Source organism: Agrilus planipennis, unplaced genomic scaffold (genome assembly GCF_000699045.2).
Source record: "Agrilus planipennis isolate EAB-ADULT unplaced genomic scaffold, Apla_2.0 scaffold145, whole genome shotgun sequence".
NCBI classification, from domain to species: Eukaryota; Metazoa; Arthropoda; class Insecta; order Coleoptera; family Buprestidae; genus Agrilus; species Agrilus planipennis.
The window spans coordinates 174437-199972 of NW_020440372.1; the positions used below are offsets into that span (position 1 = coordinate 174437).

The 25536-nt window shown below is 36.5% G+C and overlaps 3 protein-coding genes across 3 annotated transcripts in view; 2 read left to right on the top strand and 1 right to left on the bottom strand.

The window, feature by feature from the left end:
- The window catches only part of LOC108736987 (hydroxyacid oxidase 1), a 42474-nt gene extending 41149 nt beyond the window's left edge, over nucleotides 1–1325 (top strand). Inside the window, exons 6-8 of the mRNA XM_018469622.1 lie at nucleotides 506–622; nucleotides 686–797; nucleotides 1168–1325. Coding sequence (XP_018325124.1) covers nucleotides 506–622; nucleotides 686–797; nucleotides 1168–1235 — 297 coding nt within the window. The 3' untranslated portion in view covers nucleotides 1236–1325. The remainder of the gene's footprint in view (nucleotides 1–505; nucleotides 623–685; nucleotides 798–1167) is intronic.
- Nucleotides 1326–9542: 8217 nt separating this feature from the next.
- On the bottom strand, nucleotides 9543–24528 carry LOC108736970 (heparin sulfate O-sulfotransferase; the record flags this gene model as incomplete). Its single annotated transcript, XM_018469603.1, has 6 exons — nucleotides 9543–9909; nucleotides 23602–23699; nucleotides 23755–23890; nucleotides 23944–24241; nucleotides 24304–24369; nucleotides 24513–24528. Coding segments are annotated over 6 exons (966 nt in total), but the record flags the coding sequence as incomplete, so codon positions are not given.
- Nucleotides 9917–14850, top strand: LOC108736988. Its single transcript, XM_018469623.2, has 2 exons — nucleotides 9917–11370; nucleotides 11507–14850. The coding sequence occupies exons 1-2, from the start codon at nucleotides 11314–11316 to the stop codon at nucleotides 12326–12328; spliced, it is 879 nt and encodes a 292-aa protein (XP_018325125.1). The 5' UTR covers nucleotides 9917–11313; the 3' UTR covers nucleotides 12329–14850.
- Nucleotides 24529–25536: the final 1008 nt, after the last annotated feature.

Consider the following 25536-nt stretch of genomic DNA (forward strand, 5'->3'; position numbering starts at 1 on the left):
ACCCCGAAGCCAGCGGAAGAACCTTTTTGATGGGGAGGAAAATTCGTTACTCGAAAACCACCAAACTAACAACAAGGAACAAGCGACGCAAAAATTCAAGAAACAGCCGACTATACAGACAGCCAACCAACAGCCAATAAATGCAAGTCAACCAACAAACCCAATAATACGTAAAGGGATTTTTCGAATAAAAAAGACCGCGTTTAATTTTATGTACTTTACAGCTCCACAACTCTTATGGACAAACCGCGATTCCATTAAATAAATACATAGAATTATAAAGCTTTTGATTTGTTTTATTTATTTACATACCATGTTCGAAATTTTTGCAGTATCGTATCCGACTCTAGAACCATTCTGCCTCATAACAATATACTGTTAACCACTCTATGCCCTTAAATATTCAAGTAATTGAAAAGCAAACAGAAGCCATTTTACTGAGTTTAATTTATTTTATTATTTTAGTTATGTGTACTTATTCATTAATTAAAAACTAATCTTTAAGATTGAAGCTTTACCCGAAATAGTTAAAGCTGTTGGACACCGAGTTGAAATTTACATGGACGGCGGAGTGAGAGAGGGTACTGATGTTTTCAAGGCCTTAGCTCTGGGAGCAAAAATGGTAAAACTATTACCAAATTTAATCTATTAAACAAAGAATTATACAATATACTTAACTTTTTAGGTTTTCTTTGGCAGGCCTGCCATTTGGGGTTTAGCTAATGGCGGTGAAGAAGGTGTAAAAAGAGTTCTTGAAATCATCAAAAAAGAATTCGATAGTGTTATGGGATTAACTGGTAACTATTAAAAATATTTAAAGGCGGTTACACAGACGTCTACTAAAATGCCGTTAATAATAGGTGTTTTTAAATGTTAGATTAATGTACCTATATTATATCAAAAATAGAAACCTTGTATTTAACCGCTCAATGGTACCTATATGCATGAGCGTAGTAGGTTTGTAACTAATTGTAGGACACCAGATTTGAAAATTGCTCGTGTTCCTATAAGGGTACCTCCTTTTTTTTTAACTTCTTGGTATTTGACATAATGAGTACAAAAAAATTATAAAAGTGCTATTAACGCCATTTTAAAACGTGATGGTTTATAACAGTAATGTAATTATTCACATAGTCTTTCAAATTGATACTTAATTTTGATTTTTAGGTTGTTCAACAGTAAAAGACATCCAAAGAGATATGGTGGTACATAAAAATTACTATTCAAAAATGTGAATGAAATGAAATAAAGTGTAGTAAATGTAACTTAGTTTTTTCTGTGACCGAAACTTGCATTATTAACATACAAATGAAACTTCAGTTTTGCATCACGTTTTTGGTTTTTTGAACTTATATGTAACTAGTGTGTTTTCAAATGTTTCTATAAAAAAATGCCAACGAGGAGGTGGGATACATTTCAATGCAAAACATTGGATGGATATTCTGATTCATATTTAAAAAGTGACGTTCTATCATTGCCTGATATTTTTGAAAATTTTCGAAAACAAAGTCTATAAATTGTAAACTAGGTTACAGCGCCTTCTCTATTGGAAATTAGGTATAATGAGTTGATAAATTTATAAATTAAACGCACTAAAATTAATCTTAAATATATGTTTTATTAATCAGCTTTTCGTAGAAAGTATCACATACATCGACACCAAGTGTAAACAAACATATAAGAGAATAAACTTGAAAGAAATGGGATAGAACACGAAGATTAATTTTTGTTTATATATACAGAGACTAGGAGTTAGAGATAGCTTTAAATAAAATTGAAGCGGTATTGAGAAAACAGTAAATGAATAAAAAGTAGGGAAAGAGCGAATATAATGATAGGAGACGAAAGATTAGAAGAAATGACTGATTTTACATATCCAGAAATTCAGATAAGTCAAGATGGAAAGAGTAGTAGGGATATGAAGCAGAGGATGGCGCAGGGTCGAGTCGCCCTCAATAAAAGGGAGTCACTTCTATGCTCGCGAACGATTAATTTAGCAATTCGAAAAAGATTGTTAAAGGTGCATTTTTGGAGCGAAACATGGACGGTAGGCTCGGCGGAAAAGAAAAGGTTAGAAGCGTTCGAAATGTGGTGTTACCGACGAATGATGAGGATACCGTGGATGGAGGTGTAGCGACCAACATAAATTAGAGCACCCTGTATATATAATGTAGTTTTGTAAATATGTAAATCTTTTGTATAATATTCCTTTTCTGTGTAAATATTTCTCAACATTATCTTCTAAAGCTTTTGTATTCTATCCATCTGTTCCAATAACTTTTATTACTGTACTTTCCTATAATCCCTATTAACATTTCAACTTCGCGTACTAACCGCATGACGTCTGTACTTTGCTATCCGTCCTAATTGCTATTTTATGAGGGGTTTCTTCGGTGATTTGGGTTCAACAACTTAATTCTATATTTTCTATCTTCAGCATTTTTCAAATCATATTTTCTTACTATTGGTTCCCTTCTTTTATCTACAACCCTTAGCTCCACCTTCATAACTTTCCTAAATTATTCAAATTCTATATTCTTCAGTTCTAAATCAACCTTCGTTCTACTCTTCTTAGTCTCTAACAGTTATAAAAATAAATATTAGTTTTACCAGACTTTATTATTTTACTATTGAACACGCCAAGAACCAAAGTGGTGACTCCGACGTTAGTTTATACATTTTTCTTCTTTTGTTTGAGTGATAAAAAGTTTTCTTAACGAAACTAAAATGACTACATCAGAAATTGTAAACAATGTAGTGGACAATAGTGCAACAAATGCATTAGAAAATGCGCTTGCGATTAACCGTGTGGCTATTCGTCTACCCTCGTTTATTCCATCTGATCCTGAGTTATGGTTTTCAATGGTAGAGGAAAATTTCTCCACAGCAGGAATTACAACGGAAACGACGAAGTTCGGCTACGTTATAGGTGCACTGGACCAACGTTTCGCCCTGGAAGTGAGGGACATTATAATCAGTAAGCCTACCATTAATCCTTACACAACTTTAAAAACAGAACTTATCAAACGCCTAAGCTCATCGCAAGAACAGAAAACTCGACGTCTGTTAGAGTTAGAGGAGATGGGAGATCGAAAGCCATCTCAATTCCTTCGCCACCTACAAGGACTCGCAGGTTCCGCTGTTCCCGAATTCATGCTGAGAACCTTGTGGTTTAGTCAACTTCCATCCAACATGCAGGTTATCTTAGCTACACATAGAGATTTAGGTCTAACGAAAATCGCAGAATTAGCCGATTCTATCAGTGAATTAACTGCAACTAGGACTGCGAATGTTGCCGAAACTACATCACAAGCTACTCCTTCGGATCTCCTAGCTGCACAGTTACAACAATTGACTCTAGTGTTACAGGAAGAAATTGCATTTATACGCAAAGAAGTGAACGAACTACGGAGTGAAAGATCAAACATTCGTAACTTTCGTACGCGTTCTCGATCTCGTTCTAGACCACGACAGCAAAGTGATGTGTGTTGGTATCATCAAAAATTTGGTACAAAAGCCAACAAGTGTACACAACCGTGCAAGTTTCCGTCGGGAAACTTGATGGGCAGTCGTTAATGGCGGCAGACGACCCATGCCAATCTACACCACGCCGCATTTTTGTAACCGACGTAAGTACAAAAATTCAATTTTTAATAGATACGGGTTCGAAAAAGTTCATTGCTTTCGTAATACTAAAATGCCAGTATGGGTTTAACAAAGTACCATTTGGACTAGCTAATGCACCTAGAGTATTCCAGCGTTTAATGGTTAAAATCTTAAAACCCATTTGCGGGAACGCCGCGTTTTACCTAGATAACGTCCTCTTGTATGCCAGAACTGTAGATGAAGCCTTAGGTAGAACGAAAGTCATTGGAAATTTTTCGCTGTGAACGCTTAACTTTGAACTTAAAGAAATGTTCATTCTTGCAGACTTCAATTAATTATTTGGGATTTAAAATCCAGCAAGGCACAGTAAGACCAGGTGCTGATAAGATTCGGGCAGTGCTTACTTTCCAACACCGTCCAGCGTACACAACATTAGACAATTCCTCGGACTGACTGGTTATTTTCAACACTTTGTAGAAAAGTACGCACTAATTACAAAACCATTGACCAGACTTACAAAGAAGGCCGTTTAGTGGCAATGGACCGAAGCGGAAGACGCAGCATTTAAACAACTACAGTCGAGATTTGTTTCAAGACCAATATTAACGTTGTTTAACGGTCTACACCCCATTGCCATTAACATTCACTGTGGTTACGGATTGTAACGCCATACAGCTACCAGCAAAAACAAGAACATCATGCCTAGAAAAGCACGGTGGTGGCTGGGACTTCAAGAATATACATTCGAAGTATAGTATAGGCCAGGGGCAGAATGAAGCACGTAGATGCCCTTAGCCACGACCCCTGCAACTCAAAAACAACTGATCGCCAAGAATGAGGGCAAGTGCTTCGCATTTAGGAAGCAGACTGGATACTCTCCGCTCAATTAACTGATGAGAAAATAAAAGACATTTGCAGCATACTATCAAAACCTCCGGAGAAAGGATACAAAAGCCACATCTACATGAGCTACTGCCTACCAGATGGTCACGTGTACCGTATCACTGTCAAAGGTATGTTATAGGTGGCTCCAAATAGAATGAGACACCGCATTCTTAAAGCTGTCCACGATGATTTTGGTCACTTTGGGACAGACAAAACTCTCAAACGATTTTGCGAAAATTACTAGTTCCCGAAGATGCGAAGCTACGTAGAACGGGATATATCATGCTGTATACCTTCTTTATACAAGAAAAGGAATTCCGGGAAGAAAGAAGGATTCTTACACCCAATTCCTAAAGGCAAGGAGCCCTTATCCGTGTTCCATGTGGATCATTTCGGTCCTTTTCCAAGGTCAAAGAGGGGAAATTGCTATATCATAGTAAGAATTGCTGCCTTCACCAAGTTTTCCATTTTAAGAGCAGCATGAAACACTCGGATTCTTAAAGCTGACCACGATGATTTTGATCACTTTGGGGCAGACAAAACTCTCAAACGATTTTGCGAAAATTACTAGTTCCCGAAGATGCGAAGCTACGTAGATCGGTATATATCATGCTGTGTACCTTGTTTATACAAGAAAAGGAATTCCGGGAATTAAGAAAGATTCTTACACCCAATTCCTAAAGGCAAGGAGCCAAGGTCAAACAGGGGAAATTGCTATATCATAGTAAGAATTGCTGCCTTCACCAAGTTTTCCATTTTAAGAGCAACATGAAACACTCGGTCGAAGTACGTGATAGACTACTTTAAGCATATTTTTCCCTACATACGGAGTCCTTAAAACACTAATATCCGATCAAAGCAGTTCTTTCACTTCAAAACGGTTTAAGCAATTTTGCCGACAGAATAACATCCGACATGTTATCAATGCGGTGGCTACACTGTAAAACACCGCACACAGTACCACATTAGGACACCAGAACCACCTGCGGCGCACAAACCCCGGTTGATCCCGGATCGCTTATAGGCGACCAAATGAGAATTTGAAGCGATTCTGAAACTAGAGACCGTTAGACCATCCCAGAGCTGCTGGTCTTCTCAGCTTCATATGGTCCGAAGAAAGGCGAGGAAAAGCGTCCATGCAGCGACTAACGAAGGCTCAACGCAGGCTGGAAGAACCGTATTTTCAACGATTAATCTGATCAAAGACTACCATCAGATCCCGGTTGCTCGAGAGAATATCTGTAAAGCAGCCACAGCAACGCCGTTTGGGCTGTTCGAGTTCTCCTTCAAGTCGTTCGGTCTATGAAATGCGGCGTAGGCATTCCAGCGCTTAATCGACGAAGTACTGCGTGACCTGGATTTCTGCTACTCGTATATCAACTACATATTGGTGGCTTCAACAACACCCGAAGAACACTTTGCCCATCTAGAAACCGTTTTCCGTCGCCTGCAGGACTACGGAGTTGTCATCAATCCGACAAAGTTCAAATTCGGACAATCTGAGGTAAACTTCCTGAGATACCTCGTCACCAACAAAGGGACAGCACGACTTCCGGAAAGAACCGAGGCTATTTTATTTCTTTCACGGTCATCTACCGTCAAAGAACTCCGGCAGTTCTTGGTAATGGTAAATTTATATAGGAGATACATCCCCAAGGCTGCAAGTCTCCAGACACCTCCCAACAAACTCCTAAAGGGCGACGTTAAAGGCAAGGCACCACTTACATGGGCATTGGAAGCAACCGCTGCATTCGATGCGACCAAAAACCCCTTGGCAACCGCGACGCTTCTCGCACATCCGGTAACGGAAGCACTACTGGCGATTTTCTGTGATGCGTCAAATTCCGCAATTGGAGCGGTATTACAGCAATACGTCGATCGATCATGGCAACCATTATCTTTTTTTTCCCGGAAGCTGAAATCTTCGAAATATACCGCCTACGGCAGAGAATTGCTTTACCATATACACCGATCACAAACCCACCACCTACGCGTTCGAGAAGAAAGATGGTGTCTGCAGCCCACGTCAGTTCCGGTACCCGGACTTTGTCAATTCTCGACGGTTTTGTATATATTTTCTGTCTCATATCATTAGTATATAGTGTGTAAATAAATCGTTAAAAAACAAAAAGGAACTATTAGAAGTGTATCAAGTGACACCCAACGCGTGGGGCCAGTGAAAAGGTATTAGCGTAATATAATCGTGTCCATGCCTTTCCTGAGCCATTTATATCCAGGATCTTATTAAAAGCTTCCAAATTACTTAGAAGTTCTTCTATATAAACTCAACTATGTATTATTACGATTTATTGGTATAAAACTAAGTCTGCCTTTGGTAACAGCCGATGTCGATGAAGATCTCCCTTCCTGTATCCTACCAAAAAGGAATATATGGTTGAGTTACATAATCAGTTGAATTAATCGCCCTATTTAGTTTATATTTCAAATATTCACAAGCAGGTCTGTAAATAGCAAAATGATTTACACACCTACTCTTATTGTTGCGGATGTTATAGAATATGCAATTGATGCATTTCTTAACAGAGTTGATTCAAAACTTGGTATCATGGTCGGTAGCGCCAATTAAACATTTTGCTTCATTACTCATTTTTGTTTATTGTGGTTTGTTATCCCATGCTCGTAGCAGATATTTAGATCTAGGACATCATGCACACGACAACACTGATGCCCAACATAAAGCTTATTACCCGCACTTTTTATATCAAGATAAATATCGAGCGAGACCTAAGAATAACGGTGCATTTATTACTTCCGTTTTTATAATCAGCAATATCAAGCATATTATTGTTCCTATTGCCTATGTCCTCTTGAAATTTGTTCTTATTCATATCATTTATCTATATCATTTAGTTTAATTTTAGGCAGATTCTTTTTCTCCTGGTTTACACAATAGTTTTTCCCAACATTTCCCTCAGAATCATCATCGTCCTAGATACATCTTGCATTTGCATTTAACTATAACATCACCTCCCTTTGTAGACTTGACAGTATTATGAATGTTTAACACATTCATATGTCTTATCATTATTTTTATCTATTGCTTAAATAAAGATACTTGGTACATTTTCAAGGCTTATATCACTGATACTTTTAGGTTTTATTTCCTGTCATTTTTATCCAGCATTTCAATGTCATTATTTGACTTTAGGTCTTCGTCATGATGATCCGGGCACACACGCAACAACTTGCTCATATAATATCCTTTTTTGTATTTATTTAAGTCTCCTTCGTGATAAACATTATCACAGATCAAACAGACAACTATTTTCAGAACTTTTAAATTTGTGTAACACTTACCGAGGTCTGTAATATCGCGAATTTTGTTTTTTCAAAAATTATTTATTTATTCATGAATATCTATTGTCTCCTTCAAAGTAATCCCCACCAGATATTATACACTTGTGCCAACATTTTTTCCAAATCTCGAAGCACTTCAAAAAATAATTTCTTGTGATCTTGTTCAGCTCCTCCTTCAATGTCGCATTTATCTCCTCAATCGTCGAGTAGCGTCGTTCCTTCATAAGCCTCTTCAGTTTTGGGAACAAGAAAAAATCACAGGGGGCAGACCTGGGAAGTACGGTGGCTACGGCATTATTAGTGTGTAGTTTTTGATTAAAAATTCGCGCACAAGCAACGATGTGTGAGAAGGGGCGTTATCATGGTATAAAAGCCAATTTTTCTTTTTCAACAATCTAAGAAAACTGTAAGCAAAACCTTCACATTCGACCTAAGTTGGCACGCTTCTTTCGGTCTTAGCTCGTGCGACAGTTTCCATTGGGAGGATTGAGCTTTGGTTTCCACGTCATAACTATAAACCCATGATTGGTCACCAGTTATGACCCTCAGGAGAAAATATTGGTCGTCGCGGACAGAGTCCAACAGCTCCTTAGCAATGTTAATGCGATGCTGTTTTTGGTCGAAATTGAGCAATTTTGGTACGAATTTTGGACCGTCTCATGCTCAAATCATCGGTAAAACTCGAATGGCAGAAGCTAATCGATATATATATATATATATATATATACCTAAACATAGGTCCTCGGCAACTTCCCTAACGGTGATTCGACGATTGGCCAATACTATTTTCTTCACTTCATCAATGTTTTCTCTGTTGTTGACGTGCTCGGGCGTCCGGTACGCCCTTCGTCGTTCGCATCTTCTCCGCCCTCTGAGAACATTTTGTATCACCGATAAATGTTACTTCGGTCCAAGGTAGCTTCACCATATACCGCAGTCAACATTCAGAATGCGTCCGCGCACTTAACTTTGTTTTTCACAAAAATTTGATACAGATTCTTTAATTCATTTTTTGGAATAGACAAAAATCAAAACGAGTCAAAACACGTGAGAAACATGAGTACCAACATAACGCCACAAAAAAATCGAAAATGGAAAATACGTAACCCGCGGAAATTGAAAATTCGAGATACTTTTTGAACAGACCTCCTAAAAACGTTTACAATTTTGTCAGGAGGCACTACTACTGCCTCCATAATTACTTCTTTAATAATCGCGGCCGACAACAATTCAATATAAAAATTTTTAAAATTTTGAATTTCAACGTATACCGAAGACAACAGCAGACATTCTGTTATGTATATATTGGGTCTCTTTTTCCTATTTTAAATAAATCTTTTGTACATTTTTCGTTTTGAACAAAATCTTAAAACTCTTCGCAATGATCGTTCCATTTTGAATATAACACTCTTCCAAGAAAATTCAGCGATTCTATATAACGCCATATAGAAAAATTGTTGTCTTTGGAAGGCCTTTTACTGTAATATCTAAATATCTCATACATGTATTAAAAAGTAATGGTGAAAGTAGTGCTCCTTGTGAGACCCCGCCTTTTGCTTGTCTTAAGCTTGATTGAGACTTTCCTAGTTTTTAGAGCGCCCGATGATTAAGCTTATAAACGCTTTGTTCGAAAACATCCTGTTATTATGATTATTAGTAGGTTAGAATATTTTTATAGTGATAAAGTTCCAATATATTTCGTATAGTTAATCATTAAGTAAAACTACTTAAGCAATGCTTTAATTGATTTATTTAGGTCTAATTTTTTCATAAATAAACTTTTGTTGAGTCTGAATTTGTTTTTTAATGAAGTGAAACTGTTCGAGTGCAAATTCGTAGAAATCGTTTTCCATTTGCCAAACCGGTGATTGTTTTAGTATATTAATTGTTTCTTCTGATGGTGGCGTTTTCTGAATCGTTTGACGTAAATGAGACTTATTGCTTTTCATGAAATAATCAACTGCTCCACTAAACATCCTGGGCAAACTTAATTCTAATACTTGCACAAAATCTTTTAATTCTTCTGTTACGCCAACAACAAGGTAGTTATTGATTAGATTCTTCTTGGCTTCGGTAAGCGCCCATTTACTTGCAGGTTTCCTTTAAAATGAAGAAACATAAGAGCATTTTCGAAAATATTTCAAATATTTAATTTTATCCGTGCAATTAAAAATTAAAGACAGTTAAAACAGTTAAAATAAATGAAACGGAATGCTAAACTACTTAACAATGCCTATCCAACTAATAAGTACATAAACATTTTTAATAACAAAACATTCAGTTTAAGTTTCGTTAAATAATCCAATAATAAATTGAAGACGTTTCGAAGGTTAGCTTACGCAAGGGCATTGAATACGAGTAGTAAATAATGTCGCTTGATTGACCGAAGTTTACCTGCGTTACTCATAAGACAGATTGGTTGATATAATTTCCTTTGCCTTAGTCTAACCACTCGACCAGCGTTACTTCCTAAAAACTACTTTCAGAGAAGAGGATCAAATTGTCATGTTTAGACTTCAAGTTAAATAAAATTACTTTACTTCCGTAGTAACCAACTGGTTAAATAATTAATATCTGTATATATATATAAGAAAGTCGTCTTAGTTACACCATTTATAACTCAAGAACGCCTGAACCGATCTAGCTGAAGATTGACGGGGAGGTAGCTTACAACTGGGAGGACATAGGATACCTTTTATCACGTTCCACGAGTAAAACGTGGTATTTGTAAACGCAACTGACAATACTCAAATGAGCAAAACGAAAAATTTATAAATGAAATCATCAGTCTAGCCGTTCATTTGTTAAAAATGTTATAACAAAACACAACTGACATGGAATAACAAAACGCAACTGACACCTAAACGTACTGTTGTCTACGGTTAAGTACGGTTGAAAATTTAACAATTTAAAATTTTGAAGTTGACCGGTTGATGTAATTGTTTCGAGTTTTTATTAGCTTACTGTGTCGATATTATCATTAACAATACCATGCCGCGACCAAGACGATCAAATCTTTCCCGATATAGCCTTAATGCAAGTAGGATTCGAAACATTGCGAATAAAAGGACTGAAGAATAACAAGAAATTGCACGTGAATAGCGCCGCGTTAGTATGGCTCGACTTCGTGCTTCTCAATCACAAGAGTAAAGCGAGGAAGCCCGTGAAACGGCACGGTTGGCAATGCGAAATCGTCAGGCAAATCTCAGAAATCAACAACTAGATAATTTTTGACAAACAAGAAGAAATTTATCAAGTACTGATTTGAATCGAGCAGCATTTCGATACGATTGCAGCACCGATTACTGCTTGCATACTAGCGTTCGCATTGGGCCAATGGACGTATTGTGGCACATTGAAGTTTTCCGGAGAAACGCCAGGATTGTGCTGCCTTAGTGGGAAAGTGAAATTGCCATTATTGACTCCGCCACCTAAGCCATTGCATTCATTGCTTCGTAGCGAAACACCCGAATAAACACTCAAAAATACAATAGTTGTTTCCAAATGACTTCATTTGGGGCAGACATTATCGAAGAACGAGGATTTAATCCAACATTCAAGGTAATTATTTGTTTATTTATTTTTGTAATTACACACAATACCGTAGAAGAATAACATACTATACTTATTCCTACGTATTATGTATGCTATTCAGTAATAATAATCAGTAATACTGACTATACTTCTGATTTTGTAGATACAAGGACAGATTCACCACCGAATTGGATCATTGCAACCTCTTGGAGATGCACAGCATAAATTTTTACAAATATACTTCATGGACAACATGGAGGAACAACTTGATCGACGTCAAGAGATCAATGCAGCAATGAAAACAGCAATTCTTCGAGATCTGCAGCAACTACTTCATGAACATCATGCATTGGTCAGGCTGTTCAAGAGTGCTTTGGAGCGCATGCCAAATGATGATTACAAAGTCGTGATTAGAGCGGATAAACGACCATCTGGATCACACGAACGCACATTTAACGCTCCAACAATAGATGAAGTTACCATCCTGATTGTTGGTGAAAACTTGGAAAGACGCGATATTGTGCTTACACGTCGCGATACTGGGCAACTGCAACAAATATCTGAAACACATCGTTCATATGACACGTTACAATACCCGTTGATGTTTTGCCAAGGAGAAGATGGATATTATTTTAATATCAAAATGAAAAATCCATTGGATGGTGAAACTACCAAGAAAGTTAGCTCGATGAATTATTACGCATATCGTTTGATGATTCGTCAAAATGCTGATAACTACTTGCTGCGGTTTCGTAGATTACTTCAGCAGTATTACGTCGACATGTACGTCAAAATAGAAACGGAGCGCTTAACTTTCATTCGGTTGAACCAAGCCAAACTGCGTTCTGATGAGTATATCCATTTACGTGATGCAATTAGTACTGAAGGAAATGCAGCTAATATTGGTCGATTAACCATTCTGCCGGCGACGTCATTTGTCATTACTGTCGGCCAGATCTCTTTATTACTTTTACCTGCAATCTAAAATGGATAGAAATTGTTCAATTGCTGCTTCCCGGACAAACATCAAGTGATCGACCCGACATCACAGCCGTGTATTCAGGCAAAAAATGCGGTCCCTGATGAACTACATTGTTAAACAACGCCTCTTTGGAGATACTCGATGCTGGATGTATTCAATCGAATGGCAAAAACGAGGCCTGCCGCACGCACACATTCTTATTTGGTTAGTGGAAAGAATTCAACCAGACCAAATAGATGATATCATATGTGCCGAGATTCCCGATCACGAAGTCGATTCAGACCTACATGATGTTGTAATTACAAATATGATTCATGGACCGTGTGGCGCCATCAATCCCCAATCACCTTGCATGGTAGACGGAAAGTGTATGGAAACGATATCCACGGAAAATAACGGCGGAGACCGTCACTGGCAACGATGGTTATCCAGTGTATCGGCGTCGATCACCCGATGATAACGGTCGCACTATCACCACAAAAGTGAAAAGAATGGATTTCGTGGTCCACAACAGTTGGATTGTTCCATATTCGCCACTTATTTCCAAAACGTTCAAGACACATTGTAACGTTGAGTATTGCATCTGGAGAATGGTCAACGAGTATATTTCACGGATTCAAATATTCTTCAACGTGCTAAAACACCTCCAGCGACATTGACCAGTTTCTTTGCGATCTTCCAAAGCGATCCGTTCGCACGAACTTTGCTTTATTCGGAGATACCACATTATTACACTTGGAATGCTTCATCGAAGAATTTTCAACGACGGAAGTAAGGCGATACGGTTCTAGGTTATCCGAATGTGCGTTCTACTGATGCTCTTGGTCGTATGTATACAGTTCATCCAATGAATGATGAATGCTTCTATTTGCGGTTGTTGCTGGTAAATGTCCGTGGGCCAACGTCATTTGAGTCACTACGGACTGTTAATGGTACAATATTCCCAACATATCGTGCATGTGAAGAACTCAATTTACTAGAAAACGATACCCCTTGGGATACGACAATCGTTGAAGCAATTATCTGTGCATCTCCAAGTCAGATACGCACATTGTTTGCTATCATCATTTCGACATGCTTTCCATCAAACCCATCTAACTGTGGCACAAATACAAGAATAATATGTCAGAAGACATTTTACATCAAATTCGTGTCAGTTCAAGAAATCCCAATCTTGAGATGAATGAGGAAATAAATAATCGGGCTTTGCTCTTGATCAAAGACATGTGTTACCTTATGTGCGGTAGTTTATTAGTCAGGTTAGGAATGCCAACTCCAAATCGTGAAATGAATGACACATTTAATCGAGAATTGGAACGGGAACGTGAATATGATCATCAGGAATTAAATGTAGTAGTTCAAACGTATGTAACCCTGTTGAATCCCCAACAAAAGGAAGTTTATAGTACATCAATGAAGGCAATTGATGAAGGAAATGGTGGTTTATATTTCCTGGATGCCCCTGGTGGAACTGGTAAGACATTCATTCCTCATGTCAGTAGTTTTAGCCACTGTTCGTGCGAGATCCAACATTGCGGTTGCAGTTGCTTATTCTGGAATAGCAGCCACATTGTTAGAAGGATGCCGTATGGCTCATTCAGCATTAAAATTGCCATTAAATCTTCAAACTATTGAAGAACCAACATGTAATATTGCAAAACACTCCGCAATGGCCAAAGTTTTATCAGCATCGAAAATCATCATCTGGGACGGTCACAATGACGCATAAACATGCATTGGAAGCACTTAACCGAACATTGAAAGATCTACGCAATGACTCGAGATGTTTTGGAGGCGCAATGATTTTACTGTCTGGCGATTTTCGTCAAACACTGCCAATAATTCCAAAATCAACTGCTGCCGACGAAATAAATGCTTGCCTCAAATCATCGAATCTATGGCGCTATGTTAAGAAACTTCAGCTAACAACAAATATGAGAGTTGCATTGCTGAACGATACATCTGCTGCAGATTTCTCTGAGCAATTGCTGACTATCGGTAACGGTCGAGTGCCCGTCGACGAATCGAGCGGACTGATTTCATTTCCTTCGAATTTCTGTAAATTTGTCTCATCGAAAGACGAACTCATCAACAAAGTATTCCCAAACATTATTACTAACCACAAAAATAATGAATGGTTGAGCGAGCGAGCAATTTTGGCGGCTAAGAATAGATACGTAGACGACTTGAACTACATAATTCTGAATAAGATTATTGGTATACTGCATTCATTCAAATCTATTGACTGTGTAACAAATGAAGAAGAAGCCACCAACTATTCAATTGAATTTTTAAACACATTGGATGTGCCTGGCTTACCACCGCACAATTTACAACTAAAGGTTGGTTCCGTAGTAATCATGCTTCAAAACATAAACCAACCAAAACTGTGCAACAAGGTCAATCCTTGAGAGTTTGTGATCTGAATTTAGAAAATCCATGTTTTTCCCATGGTCAATTATATAGGGTTGTTCGGAAAGTCATTTCGTTTTTTTTTGTGGAAATGTAAGACAGTTTTCATATTATAAACAAATACTTTATAATATGAAAACNCCAACTCCAAATCGTGAAATGAATGACACATTTAATCGAGAATTGGAACGGGAACGTGAATATGATCATCAGGAATTAAATGTAGTAGTTCAAACGTATGTAACCCTGTTGAATCCCCAACAAAAGGAAGTTTATAGTACATCAATGAAGGCAATTGATGAAGGAAATGGTGGTTTATATTTCCTGGATGCCCCTGGTGGAACTGGTAAGACATTCATTCCTCATGTCAGTAGTTTTAGCCACTGTTCGTGCGAGATCCAACATTGCGGTTGCAGTTGCTTATTCTGGAATAGCAGCCACATTGTTAGAAGGATGCCGTATGGCTCATTCAGCATTAAAATTGCCATTAAATCTTCAAACTATTGAAGAACCAACATGTAATATTGCAAAACACTCCGCAATGGCCAAAGTTTTATCAGCATCGAAAATCATCATCTGGGACGGTCACAATGACGCATAAACATGCATTGGAAGCACTTAACCGAACATTGAAAGATCTACGCAATGACTCGAGATGTTTTGGAGGCGCAATGATTTTACTGTCTGGCGATTTTCGTCAAACACTGCCAATAATTCCAAAATCAACTGCTGCCGACGAAATAAATGCTTGCCTCAAATCATCGAATCTATGGCGCTATGTTAAGAAACTTCAGCTAACAACAAATATGAGAGTTGCATTGCTGAACGATACATCTGCTGCAGATTTCTCTGAGCAATTGCTGACTATCGGTAACGGTCGAGTGCCCGTCGACGAATCGAGCGGACTGATTTCATTTCCTTCGAATTTCTGTAAATTTGTCTCATCGAAAGACGAACTCATCAACAAAGTATTCCCAAACATTATTACTAACCACAAAAATAATGAATGGTTGAGCGAGCGAGCAATTTTGGCGGCTAAGAATAGATACGTAGACGACTTGAACTACATAATTCTGAATAAGATTATTGGTATACTGCATTCATTCAAATCTATTGACTGTGTAACAAATGAAGAAGAAGCCACCAACTATCCAATTGAATTTTTAAACACATTGGATGTGCCTGGCTTACCACCGCACAATTTACAACTAAAGGTTGGTTCCGTAGTAATCATGCTTCAAAACATAAACCAACCAAAACTGTGCAACAAGGTCAATCCTTGAGAGTTTGTGGTCTGAATTTAGAAAATCCATGTTTTTCCCATGGTCAATTATATGTGGCATGTTCACGGATCGGAAAACCATCTGTGTTATTTGTTCTTGCACCTAATAATAACACCAAAAATGTGGTTTATCACAAGGTGCTTCACTGAATCATTAAAATAATTGATTTTTTAATTAATATTTATTATCCTAATAAAAATAAAATCCAAGATCTACTCATTTACTGCCACTAAGGCGGAACAAAGTTCGCCGGGTGGATTAAGGATTGCGGAAAACGTGAAATCTACGAATGCTCTATAAAGGGAAAAATGGCAAGAATACCTTTTCCAAAAGAATCGACAAACAAATCAAGTGCAATACTTGATCTCATTCACACGGATGTTTGCGGCCCAATGCAAACAGTCACACCAAGCATAAAGGATACATTTTAACAATTATTGACGATTTCTCTAGATACGCATGGGTAAATATTATGAGTCATAAAAATGAAGCAACATCGTTCATAAACAATTATGTTAAAATGATGGAAACGCAACTTGGCAAAAAAAAACCAAAGTTATAATATCTGGAAGAGAATACATAAATAAAGATCTAAAGGGTTTCTTGAGAAAAGAAGGAATAAAGACACAATATACGACAGCTTATTCACCACAACAAAATGGGGTCGCCGAAAGGAAGAATCGTTCTTTGTTGGAAAAGGCAAGATGCATGTTACTGAATGCAAACATGGAAAACAAATATTGGAGTGAAGCTGTAAATACGGCAAATTACTTGCAGAATAGATACCTACCTACCAAAGCGACAAATAAGACTCCTTTCGAACTGTGGTACTCAACGAAGCCTGACGTAAGAAATTTACACATTTTTGGTTGTGGAGCTTACGTTCACATTCACAAAGAACAGAAAAAAAAAATAGACAATAAGGCTGAGAAATATACTTTCGTTGGATATTCGGAAGAATCGAAGCCATTTCGTCTTTTAAATTTGGAAACAAACCAAATCAAGATTAGCCGAGATGTAATATTTCTTGATAAGGAGTGTGATGGAAACATGATAACAACTAAGGAAGATTAAGTAACATTCTATAGTGGAAACCGATAATCAGGAAGACGAAAGCGAGGATGACGGATAAGATTCAACAACTCAAGAGGAAAGTGATCCAAGTGAAAGTGATCCAACCTATAATCCGGAAGATTCGTATAGTGACGAATCCGGAAATGAACAACCACTTGTGCAGTGCATTCGGAAAGAAAAAATTGCGGAGTACCGCCGGATAGGTACATCGCGAGTTTAAAACTAGTGAAAGACGATGAACCCGGTTGTTTCAAAGAGGCGGTTTCGGGAGCTGATGGTGAATGTTGGTTGAGGGCAACGGACGAAGAAATGAAGGCCGAGGGATATATTCAAGGTAACAAAGATTTTCTTTATAAACTCAAAAAGGGAATTAATGGCTTGAAACAGGCTGCAAGAGTTTGGTATGAGGAATTAGATGCTTTACTTAAACAGTATGGGTTTGTTCAAAACAATAATGATTCATGTTTATACATAAAAATTAATGGAAAGGAAATTATCTAGTTGGTTGTTTATGTGGATGATTTTTTAATTGCTGCCAAAAATGTACAAACAATAGATAAAAATGCAAACTTCATTAAAAAATGTTTTAGTCTTATAGATTTGGGTTTTGTAAAGTATTATTTAGGCGTAGAAATAAGAAAAATGCCAAGGAATTTATCTGTATTAAGCAAACTAAGTACATTGAAAAATTGTTACGCAGATTTGGCCTAGAAAATGCAAAATTATCGAATGTTCCTCTAGATCCGGGATATTATAAAACAAAACTTGATAAAATCGCAATGCCCAACAGCGAAAAATATCAGCAACTGATAGGTGCATTGTTATACATAGCAGTTCATACTAGACCAGACATTTCAGCAAGTGTAGCAATATTAAGTCAACAAAATAAGAATCCAACACTAACCGATTGGACTGAGGCGAAACGAATTTTAAGATATTTAAAGAGAACCAACAATTATGAATTACGATTAGGAAAAGGGGGTTCAGAAGGTCTCGTGGACTTTGCTGATGCCGATTGGGCGGAAGACAGGTCTAATAGAAAATCAAACAGTGGGTTTATTTTCCAATATAATGGTTCACCGATCAGTTGGGCTTGTCGAAAACAGTCATGCGTAGCTTTATCAACAACTGAGGCTGAGTATGTAGCGTTAGCCGAAGCAACGCAAGAGGGGCTTTGGTTAAGAAATCTAATTGAGGATTTTGAACAAAGAAAGGGGAAATTTGTTGTTTATGATGACAATCAAAGCTGTCTTAGTCTCTTAGAAAATAAAAAATTCAGTCATAGAACAAAACACATAGATACAAAATTTCATTTTATCAGGGAATTAAAACATAGAGACATTGTTGAATTCAAATACTGTACAACAAGTGATATGCCAGCGGATATGCTGACAAAAGGTCTAAAAAACAAAGCTGCAGTTCCTATCCGAGAAAATTGGTTTAATTAAAAACTATTTTTTTTTGAAAATCGTTGAAGAAGAGTGTTAGAGTACAACGATTTTATAATAATGTAAATTCGTAGAATCACTAATTAAGTGTTATATGTAGCTTAGATTAAGAAAACAAGCCATGACTTGTANTGTATCAAAGACGCGGTTTCGGGAGCTGATAGTGAATGTTGACATAGGGTCTAAACAAAACAAAATTGCAGTTCCTATCCGAGAAAATTGGTTTAATTAAAAATTAGTTTTTGTTGCAAATCGTTGAGGAAGGGTGTTAGAGTACAACAATTTTATAATAATGCAAAATCGTAGAATAACTAATCAAGTGTTATATGTAGCTTAGATTAAGAAAACAATCCATGACTTGTATCAATTTTTTCTTATTAAAAGTTTATGTTTTGTCTGGTTCGAATCCTGTTCACATTATAGCAGTTGTAAGAAACACGTTGTACAAAAAGCTTGTCATAGAAGTATATTAAAATTGTAACTCATTATTGTTCAAATACTCTAAAGTTAAATAAAATTACTTTACTTCCGTAGTAACCAACTGGTTTTAATATCTGGAATAAACAATTATTTAAATAAAATCGAACAGAAGGTTCAATTTTATTTTATTTCTTCGACGGCGAAAGGGCTGGTGGCTAAACGGTCGACGGCGAAATAGTCGCGGAGAAACGACGGTGGCGAATCAGCTGCGGCGAAACGTCACAGACCCTCGTGTGATGGAATTGCTTCCTAATGTTTCGCTAGCGCGCCCAGCATCGAAGGTGGAAGGACCTCTGAAGACGCTTGCCACTAGTGCTAACGAAATGGTAGCAAGCAACTCGCAACACACAACGGCCTTTAGTGCTCAATCAGTTCATCTACTGATCCTTATGATACCTCCAATTTTCTTTACTCACAATCAGACAAAAATACCATAGAAGAAAACAAAAATGAAAATTTTCACACACAGGCCTCGACCAACAAAAATTGACAGAGACTACACAAGTTACCTATCATAACAAAACAAGTGACGGTTCACCTGTTTACAAAAAAAAAGTTCTGTTACAGCAAAAACATAAACACGAAATTCAAAATCAAATCAAAAAAAAATTTAATGGACACGTTATCAAAACCTTCTATTTCCCCTTATACATCTCCTATTTGGATAGTACCAAAAAAGATGAAAGGATCAGGACAAAAGAAATGGCGTAATGGTTATTGACTTTTGCGAACTTTAACAAAAAAGCCATTAGAAGACGAATACCCTTTATCACGAATTGAGGACATTTTAGATTCTTTAGGAAAATGTTCTTATTACTATATTCTAGACTTAATTTCTAGCTTTCTACAAATCCCTCTTCATAAAGAGAGTACTTCTTTTTCTATTGACAACGATCATGACGAGTAAGTACCTATGCCGTTTGGACTAAAAAACGCACCCGATACATTCTAACGGATATTGGACACTGTACTGCGAGACTATTTGTACTTTGCTTTTATTTATATGGACATTGAAATATTTTTAAAATCCTTACAGGAACACTTAATTCGCTTAAAACAAATATTTCAAAGATTGTAAAGGTTTTTTTGTGTAAAAAAATGCGTTACTCTATGAGTTGTTTATTCCCTGTTTATGGTCTTTTCACCAGGTGTGGGTTTGGTTTTTTGTGTGTTGGCTTGGTACGATTTTTGGCCTAGGTGACTACGAAGATGAATCAGGTTTATTCACGCTGTTGCTGTGTAACGCTGCTTAGCTGAGGGGTAGCGTCACCATCAAACATTCGAGAAGATATCGATTACCTAGTTTCGATGCGGAAATTTTTTCCTTGAATTTTGTATGGTGTGTGAGCCATGCCCTGTTCTTTTGTGGGCAATTTTTAAGACCTGGTGAAGCCAGCCTTTATGACCCTTCTTCCGTTCTCTTGTTCGAGAGTATTGTTGGAGGACTTTTCCCGTTTTTGACGGTAGTTTTACTTGTTTTGGACCAGCTTGACCGGTTTACCGTTCGACGATTGAAAATCTGCACACCTATTTGCAACTCTTGTCGATGTTTTGTGAAAGCACAGTTTCCCTGGTGAGGAATTTTAGCTATGAGATTCACCCAATGCGTTCGCTCTCCTCGGAGGAGGATAGTACTAATATACATAGGTGTCATGTTAAAGATTTAAAGTCATTTTACGACGTCGCCTTAGATATTAATGTAGTCCCTCCGAACATTCCTAATGAGAAGGGTTACTTTTTTTTTGTACCCGATTGGTCGTTCTCTTTCTTGTCTATTCCTCTCCTTCCTCACACCTTCGATAAAGGGTGCTTTCTGCCTTCACCGTGTATATATAATTGTTCAGGAGTCCTGCTGTCCTTTCTGCTTCTATTTCACATGATGCAGCTGGGTAAATTTCAAATTCTTGTCTCCAACTTATTCCAATCAATTAGTCTTTCTCCGATTATTCTTCGGCAGTATGTCTGTGTGTGTATCAGCCAACATCAATTGAGGAGTACCCTTTCATTTCACATCAGTACCAGACATCTCTTTAGGAATAACAAAATGAAATCAACTTTGTCATATGGCCCTGATGGAATTCCACAATTACTCATCAAACAATGCCCAGATGCACTTGTACAACCTTTATTTATTCTTCTTTAAGTAAAGAGCTTTTTCCTACCTTTCGTATTTCATATGTATATCAAACCCATATATAAAAAGGCTCGAAGGGACTTAACATCAAACTACCGCATCATTGCGTTGGCTGATTCTATTTCTAAACTATTTGATTTAATTATGTCAAATAAGCTAAGTACTATTTTAAATAACTTCATTCCAGCAACTCAGCAGGTTTTACTGAGGGAAGATCAACTTGTACTAACTTGTCTATATTTAATGAGCATGTTATACACTCATTTAATAATAATGCTCAACTGGATGTCTAATCAGATTTAAGTGGTGCACTTGATTCCCCCAGTCACAAGCTTTGCTGACTGAACTGGGGAAGTATAACTTAGACGACAGCACACTGCAGTTGTTTCGTTTATTCACTAGCGATAGAAAAATGTATGTCAAAATTGGTAAATTTACTTCTACTGAAATTATTGCCTCCTCTGGAGTACTCCGAGGTGCCCACTGCGCGCTTCTTTTAACATCGCCGTCAGTTCAATTTATACAGTCCTCAATAAATCATATATGCTTCAGTTCGCTGACAACTGGAAAATATTCCTACCTACTAGATCTCTGGAGGACGCAGCCGATTTTCAATTGGATATCAATTCTCTCTCGGACTGGTTAGTTAGGACAAGTCTTCGTTTTCAAGTGCTTAAATATGCAATTATGTCTTACTATAGTGGCAATACTAATACTATAATAACGTTCAACTACAATTAAACAACCAAAACATAGAGTTTCTGAGATACGTGACATCGGAGTTATCTTCGATGATCATCTTTCATTTAATAGTCACATTAATCATATAATATTTAAGGCATCACGGTCACTCTTCTTCATTTCCCGTCAATCAAGTGATTTTAGACAAGTTAATACCCTTAAAAAACTTTCCTATGCCTTTATTACATCAGTTATAGCCTACGCCAGTCCGATTTGGACACCTTTACTGGCATGTCGATTCCATCGTCTAGAATCTGTACAGCACAAATTTCTTAGACTTATAGGCCCTTCGTTTAAGCAAACATATGAACAAATTTGATCACAACTATTTACCCATAGCGTCAGATATATTATTTCTTATAAAAATTTTAACGCCCCACAAAAAGGTCTCTTATAATTTTTTGATATATTTGTTCCCTCAAAAGTTATTCAACGTTAAAGTTGGATTAATGATAAATTTTTAGATTTTTCCAATTTTTCGACGCAACCAACAAGTTTATGAGAAACTTTATAGTACATGTTTTCACAGTATTTTTTTTTCAGCATCTTCGATATAATTAAGAAAAAAAATTAATCTCTTTTTTTGAGTCTATTATTTATAATGTTTATACACCTAATTTTTCTGTATAAGTTACCTAGTAATAAATATCGTATCTACTAAAACTATAGTACAAATTGAATTTATTCTATAATATTTAAAAGGTATCTTTGGAATAATCTTTCAATACATCAGTCATTTTCAGTAATAAAAATCTCCTGGACCTGTTATTAATTTCTCTTGATACCTGAATTCTTCTCGTTCATGAGGTTTTTGACTTATTTTTATTACAAATGTTTGAAACAAAATCAATGAGATTATACACGTTTTGAGAATTTTCATCGCATACTTGAGTCAAGTTATTTTGCAAATTTACCTGAGGTAGAGGCCTTTAAGTCACTAAAATGTTGTTAAAGTGAAGTCAATACAGCTGCATTTTATCAGCTGATTGTTTAACTTCTTTAGCAGATTTTTTTCTTCATTAATTGAAGAGTAAAACACGAAGCTGTTTATAGATTCATTAAGACTAAATAAACCTCAATAGTGCTTTAATGTGTAAAGCAAACCTAACTTGGTGATAGGTTCATTATCATTCTCCAGAGAAGGCACATCTGCATCTTCATCATCATTCCTCACCACCTTCACCATTATTTAAATCAGATGTCATTTCAGTAGGTACACTAAATAAAGAAGGGTCACAGCACTTCCTCATAGCACCCAAAGGTAAAATGCCACATTGCTGGCTACAAGCTTTGTGATAAGTTTAATTGCAATTATTACAACAAACTGGGTTAGCTTAAAGAATTTTATTGGGATAACATAAACAGTCATCCTTAGTTGAATGCTCAATGAAATTTGCGCCTGTTTTGCGTTTCCTAGATGACATTTATTCTATATAAGTCACGTGCGAGAGATTATGCAATTTAAATAACAATAACACATCAATTTCTATCTTGATTATGAATGTAATAAAAGATAAAACGCCAATGAAAAAGTATTATATGCACTCCAAAAAACAGTTTTATAATATTAGTGAATCATTTAAAATTCATATATAATAATAAGCGTAAGTTACTGTGATCCTAACAACATTTTTTACATAATATAAATCTGAAAATAGCTACAGGTACTAGAACAAAGTTTAATAAAACATAAAAAAATCTTACCAACAATTCGCAGCATGTCCACAAAAAAATGGCACCTGAAGCCACATATTGTTTGGACTGCAGTCTGAATTTTCATTTATTACGCATTCATCAAATGTCTATTGCAAATTTAATATTAATTCCAATTCATATTATTCCATAAAAACAACTTACCATTGTATCACCATGCTTTCTTCTTACCAAATATGGTCGGAAATTATCACCATATCTTAAAAAATAATAATATGATACCATTCTATCTAGCGGCTTCCGAATTATGTTAATAAAAAATGGCTTGTTATTCCCATACCTATAATAAATTATATTATAAAAATGAAGTTAACTATACACCAAACAAATTACTTCTGAAAATCCAAAAAGGCAAAATGACCATGATAAAGGGCAGGCTTTAAAGAATCCCACTGCGATATGTTCCATGCTAACTTAATCTGATTACTTAAAGATAATATATGATTATTGGATGTGACATTAATGTGAACTACATGAAACTTATTTTGTTTGCATAAGTCATATGCAATTCCTACAAAACTAGTTGAAGCAGTTTTAGGAACCCTGTTATATATTACAACCAAATTGTCTTCATGGTTAATCCTGTTCCTCAAATAATTTTCTTCGTAACTTATTTTATTTTTGACGATACCTAAAGCATTTAATAGAATTTTTCTTTTCTACATTCACTTTATAGAAAGAGATACATCCTACCTATATTATTCACACGATCAAACAAGTAGGAAATTTGAAAGCCATAGTAAATTAACGTACAAATAGCTGAAACCAATATTATAATAGTTAACTTGCAATTCCAAATAGTGCACCAGCCTCTCATAATATTAATATAATGATATCACAATACTGTAATATAAACTTTCAAAATTTCATTCATTCTTTTTTACTTTTAATTAATATCCTACATATTGTTGACAGGTTTCAAACAATTGAAATCTATTAGACCATTATGAAAGCCAGGGAACCGATGGGACTGGATGGATCTGACCATAGAACACAGATTAGGAACTGGCAATAATAGTCATATGCTACCATAGACAATATGCTACTGTATGCTATAATCGTGTGAAACTGGCACCGAATATAAATAATCTGCTGATGCAAACTTTACCAATAAATGTGCGTCGTTTGCCAGTTGTTAGCACGTAAATAAGTAATTCTGCGTCTATTAGTTCTGTTAAAAAAAGGAAAACTGTTTCGGGTGCAGATGAAAATTAATTGTCAATTTATTCAAAAACTACTAAAGATAAGTTAATTTAATTGATGTTAATTGATTGCGTGTCATTTATGATTGAAGATTGAACTATTACGATAAGCGAAGTTTATTTTTATATTATTTATTAGTAATGATTACAAATAGTACTAAATTTTTCAATGGCATTAGTTAATCATATTATCTATGATTCACTAATAGCGCACGCGTGTCTTTTGAAGATTTCCCCTCCTCGAGGATAAACTAAACAAATTGGGACAGAGTGATGCGGCTGGTGCGTCCATAGACAGATATTAATGGACGTGCCTTAGCCCATCGACGTTTAGTAATGGACATGCCTTAGCGGTCAGAATTGTAAGCGTGTCATGAAAGACATTGCACTAGTCCGAAACCGGACGCCATCTCTCTCACTTTTCAAGCCAAGAATTATTACAACGATATACGGCTAAGGCACGTCCATTAATAAATGTCTACGCCTTAGCCGTAAGTCGTTGTAATAATTTTTTGGCTCAAACAGTGAGGGAGATGGCGTATGGTTTCGGACTAATGCTATCTCTTTCATGACGCTTACGCACTATCGTGAGAGAGATGGATATTGTCCGAAACTTGATTCCATCTCTTTCTTTTGTTGTACCACAATTCTGACCGCTAAGGCATATCTATGGCTAAGGCATGTCCATTAGTAAACATCGATGGGTGCGTCAGTGATTAGCTTG

What these genes read in the sequence shown, in the direction of transcription:
- LOC108736988 (XM_018469623.2), top strand. Translation starts at nt 11,314, where the DNA reads ATGACTTCATTTGGGGCAGACATTATCGAAGAACGAGGATTTAATCCA. An exon ending in GATTTAATCCAACATTCAAG is followed by an intron (nt 11,371 to 11,506) that starts GTAATTATTTGT and finishes CTGATTTTGTAG; the next exon opens with ATACAAGGACAGATTCACCA.